Source organism: Macrobrachium rosenbergii, chromosome 51, assembly GCF_040412425.1.
Source record: "Macrobrachium rosenbergii isolate ZJJX-2024 chromosome 51, ASM4041242v1, whole genome shotgun sequence".
In the NCBI taxonomy this organism is placed as follows: Eukaryota; Metazoa; Arthropoda; class Malacostraca; order Decapoda; family Palaemonidae; genus Macrobrachium; species Macrobrachium rosenbergii.
In genome coordinates, this window is record NC_089791.1 from 73,074,587 (window position 1) to 73,079,586 (window position 5,000).

General features: G+C 40.5%; 1 protein-coding gene across 1 annotated transcript in view; it reads right to left on the reverse strand.

Moving 5' to 3' along the window:
- The window catches only part of LOC136833488 (retinal homeobox protein Rx2-like), a 286,318-nt gene extending 282,541 nt beyond the window's left edge, over nucleotides 1-3,777 (reverse strand). The window contains 2 exon segments of the mRNA XM_067095702.1: nucleotides 1,899-1,964; nucleotides 1,967-3,777. Coding sequence (XP_066951803.1) covers nucleotides 1,899-1,964; nucleotides 1,967-2,564 — 664 coding nt within the window. The 5' untranslated portion in view covers nucleotides 2,565-3,777.
- Nucleotides 3,778-5,000: the final 1,223 nt, after the last annotated feature.

A 5,000-nucleotide genomic window follows, 5' to 3' on the forward strand; every position in this document is an offset into this window, starting at 1 on the left:
TTACTATTGTTGTTGTTGTTGTTGTTATTATTATTACTGCTGTTGTTGAAAAGAATCGCTGCATCAGCTGCATTTGATTCATAATAGATTTTCTCAGTTTTTCTAAATAAAGCTTTCTCTATATTACTTCGGTCTGCAAGTTACCTTTCAAGGCTGATATCCTTCCCCTGATGATAAAATGAGTATTGGACAGTTACTTGCAGACCGAAGTAACACAGAGAGAGTTCTAACTAGAAAGATACTGTACAGAAAATCTACTGCGATTGAAATGTAGCTTATGCAGCGATAATTTTCAACGCTGCCTCCTAAAAAGAGGTTTTCTTTTTAATTATTATTATTATTATTATTATTATTATTATTATTATTATTATTATTATTATTATTATTGTCGGTACCTGATTTTGATACAGGTAGAAGCAGTAGTAAAATTTAATGTTTAATCAGTACGGTTGTTTTTGCTCTTTTGTGCCAGTTACACGCTTTTCCTTATTAACACGCTCTTCTACCAATGTTCTGCAACAAAAGGTTTCATGAATGAGATTAACCAAAGAACAATTTAATTTCTCATGTGGTAACGATACAGTTTTACTTAATAGCCTTAACATTCCGGAAATCAGGAAAACTGTAAATTTGTTTAGCCTTTTTCTAATCGTGTGAAGATTCCCCATTACTTTGTCTTTAGGGGAAGGCGTCTGTCATTTAGCATCAGAGTTCTAATCTTCCACGGATAATTTGCATATAATCTTTGTTGAGCCATAAGTGTCAAAGAGTTGCCTTTGGTCTAAAACGTCCCACACCTGCTCCGACCATCATCGCCGCTCGGTGATTCGTGGAAAGTAGAGATAATGCTCTCTCTCTCTCTCTCTCTCTCTCTCTCTCTCTCTCTCTCTCTCTCTCTCTCTCTCTCTCTCTCTCGTAAAGTATCCTCTCCCAAATTTACGTCGTTTGCTTGGTGAATGCACTTTGATTGATATGAAATAATTGGTTCTGAGGTCCATAGTTAACGAGTTCTGGTTCTGATTCCGTTTTATTTTTAAAGAGAAATGTTGATGAATTTCGGTGTATTTTTGTTTAATTTTAACTCATTACAATGTTTATTTATGAGCCCTAAAACCCTTATGCCTTGATGGTCTATGGAGAAAGGAAACTGACCAAGAAAAAATTATGATGACATCTGTACATTTCACAAGTTCGAACAATTCTTCGTTCCCGCCTGTGCTGGTAACCTTAGCCTAACTATTCGACGGCAAATATGCGGTGCTTGTTCAAGAACTGGTGATTTTTGGCCGATGTTAATTGTCGGTTAAACGCAGTCATTTGAGGAAACAGTCCTTTACTCTATGCCTAGTTTTCAGCGGTGCTCGTTTGCTGCCAGTGGTATAAATGCGATGAACCTTTCATCAGTTAGGTTTGCCGGTACCCTTTTTTCCCCTGAAGGTCCCGAATATTTAAATGATTAAAATTTTGAGTTAAGTTGCGATGATTATGTAAATGTCTGTAAGTTAAATTTTTGCTTGGAGTTTTCCCAATTTTTAAATAATGGCGTCTTGTCACTACATAGAACTAATTTAGTTTGAATGTGCAGTCATTTTTTTTAAGTAGCATATTTCTGCACATTCCTCGTAAGAAGATTTCTGTGTAAGGGTTGTGACACAGTGGGCGCGCGAGAGTGGCGGTTTTTACCAAGGCATAGTACGGCGCCCAACGTTTTCGGTTTATATAAATTGTTATATATATGACATTATGTTGTCAAATCTTATTCCCGTGTTTTTCAGAATGGTTGTAAATTATTTAATCGAAAGATCTCAAATAAAAAATGTAAACAGAAATAGATGAGCATTCGATCAGTGTTTCGTAAGTGGCCGTACTTTATAAGTAAAACTAAATGAGTGACTTACCGTCGCTTCTATCGGTGTCTTGGGCGGATGCTGGCGATCGCTCGCTTTTGGGGACATTGGGGCTGGACGCTTTTCTGGACCGACGCCGCTCTGTCCAGTTTGCCTGTGTTGTGGTTGCTGTTGTTGCTGGAGTTGCTGCTGCTGCTGCTGCTGCTGCTGTTGCTGTTGCACGCGGCCTTGGGAGGTTATCACATGTTGATTTTGGGCTTGCTGCTGTTGTTGCTGCTGCTGCTGGTGATGCAGCTGTTGTTGCTGCTGCTGCTGTTTCTGTTGGTTATGGAGATGTTGCTGAGCTGCTGTACAGTCCACTGCTTGCTGCTGTAGTGCAGCCGTTGCCTGCTGCTGCTGCTGCTGCTGTTGCTGTTGCTGGGGTTGTCCGTGGTGGTGGTGGTGGTGGCTGAGCAGTGGAGGCCTAGCGTTGTGGTAGAAGTGAGGAGGCCCCTGCAGCTGCTGTAAAGTGGAGAGATCGTGCGCCTGCTGGGCGTGAAGAGCGGCGATGTCGTGGCCGAAGGCCGAAGTTTGCGGCGGGAGTCTGACCAGGTCAGGCAGGTCCAGGAGGTGGCTGACTGTGAACCTCTTGTGCTCCCCGGGGGGCGAACCGGGACTCATTTTGTCCAGGTAACCGATCTCGCTGCCGGTGGTCCCGGCGACGTTATAACTCATCATAATTAAACCCGAATTCGGTACAGGCACTTGAAATAGCGACGCGTTTCTAATATTGTTTGTTAGTAGGTGTCATTCATTCATTCTCTCTCTCTCTCGTGTATTTTTAACATATAATTCAACCAGAACAAAAATAGAAAATTTTGCAGGGATTTTTCGAAGTCGATTTCACTAAACTTGAACTGCAGCTTCGCTAAAGAAGGTATCGTTTTTAGAAATGAATTCGGAAAACATTATTATCTGTATTCTTCACGTTGCACTCACATTCTTGCAAGGCGTGTAAGTTACCATGATTAGATAAGACATCTGATAATTTGACACGAAAATTTGCACTACTATTCCACATGATATACGAAAAACACCTTTGTTGTACGCAGCCTGAATCAGTGATCATTAATAGATGGATATTCCCTCGAACACGGAGTAGTGTGAAAAAGAGTATAATTTTGTGTGGTTTGTTCCTGACTATCTTTAGTTTAAAGACTGACTTGAGAAGGAGCGAGGCAGAGAAGACGTGGCGGGGCACAGGGTTGGCACTGCCCTGCGGATGTCACTCTCAATTACTCTGACATGACCGACAGAGGAGATACTCGACCTTACTACTACTTCTTGTGGCGCTTCTTAGGCACCCGACCAACTAACCGATTCCCCTTCCCTTCCCCCAGAAATGAACCTCACCACTCGGTGAAGGGAATTTGGTGGCTCAGGACCTTCTTCACTTTTCCTCCTTTCTTCTCTCACCTTAAATTGGGAAAGCTTCAGATTTTGTCTGTCAGGCTCATATTCTGGTTTGCTTTCTTTGTATCGTTTGCGAGGTTGTTTGACATTCCCACAGAGTATATATTTCTTTGTGCGCACACATGCAGATACACATACACATACACAATGCTTCGTGGCAGGTCTGTGGGTGGGTGTGTACCCCCTCAATGCTCTTCCTCCTCCTCCTCCTCCTTCTCCTTCTCCTTCTCCACCTACTCCTCTTCCTCGAGCTATGTCACCTGCACCTTATTATCTTCTTGTGATGCTGGCGCCAAGAGGTTGAGAGGAGGGGAGGCACAGAGAAACAGGCAGAGAGAGAGAGAGAGAGAGAGAGAGAGAGAGAGAGAGAGAGAGAGAGAGAGAGAGAGGGGAGAGAGGGGAAAACTCAGGAACCACAGGGTTAAGCGCGTCGGCGCAGAGCCAGGATACGAAAGGTGCCAGTCAAGGTGCCACTGCTGTCACTGACACCAGCACCCTGGTCTCCCTATGCCATCTCGAGCCACTCCTACCTCCTGTTGGCTACACCCCCTTTATACCCTGTGCTACGATGCCACACATTTCTAGATGCCCATCTCACTGTATTTTTATGTTTGTAATGAACTCCCGGTTACGTAAACAGGGTTACCTTTCACATTTTTGAATGAAAAGCATTGTCTTTGTATGTACTCGAAACTGGCCTTCTATTCTGTCCCCAGAAAATTGTAGGGTCGGATACGAGAGGTTTGCTAAACCTGTTGTTTCTTCCCCTCATTCGAAGTATGCCCGGTAAGCTCCTGTGGGTAGTGGTGCGACTCGATTGGCTGACACAAGAAGTGTGCCCCGCCCACTGTTTACACCACGCCTGTATAGATTCGTCAGTTGTGTTACGCCTACGTTATGCCATAGGACCACGCCCACTAGTACGAAGGCATTTGTCTATATGTACAGAAATGTATGATTACATTATTCAGTTTACTGTTGCTTGTTAATGACTTCAAGTATACTTATGAGTTTCTCCCTCCCTCCCTCTCTCTCTCTCTCTCTCTCTCTCTCTCTCTCTCTCTCTCTCTCTCTCTCTCTCAGGTTCAAGGTACACAGAAATATATTTTCAAACTTAGTATTGTTTTTTTTATTTCCTACTCTTTTACACAGAAATTAAGTCACGCATAATCACTTCTTCATAAAGGCACCCACATGCCCATATGATTTCACAGGTTCATCCTGCTGCACGGTTTCTCTCGCAGGCACAAGTGGTAACTCAGTCGCTTCCAGTTATTCAAGATCTCAAATAAAAAAGTTAATTGTATGCCACTGCAGTCCTCATGCATTTCGACATCAGTTTAGCGCTCAAACCTAAGGCTTATAACCTTAGAAATTATATATATATATATATATATATATATATATATATATATATATATATATATATATATATATATATATATATATATATATATATATATATATATATATATATATATATATATATATATATATATATATATATATATATATATATATATATATATATATATATATATATATATATATATATATATATATATATATATATATATATATATATATATATATATATATATATATATATATATATATATATATATATATATATATTACTGTATATATATATATATTATGTACACACATGCTGTTCAATTGATCACTGTATATAGCTTTTCG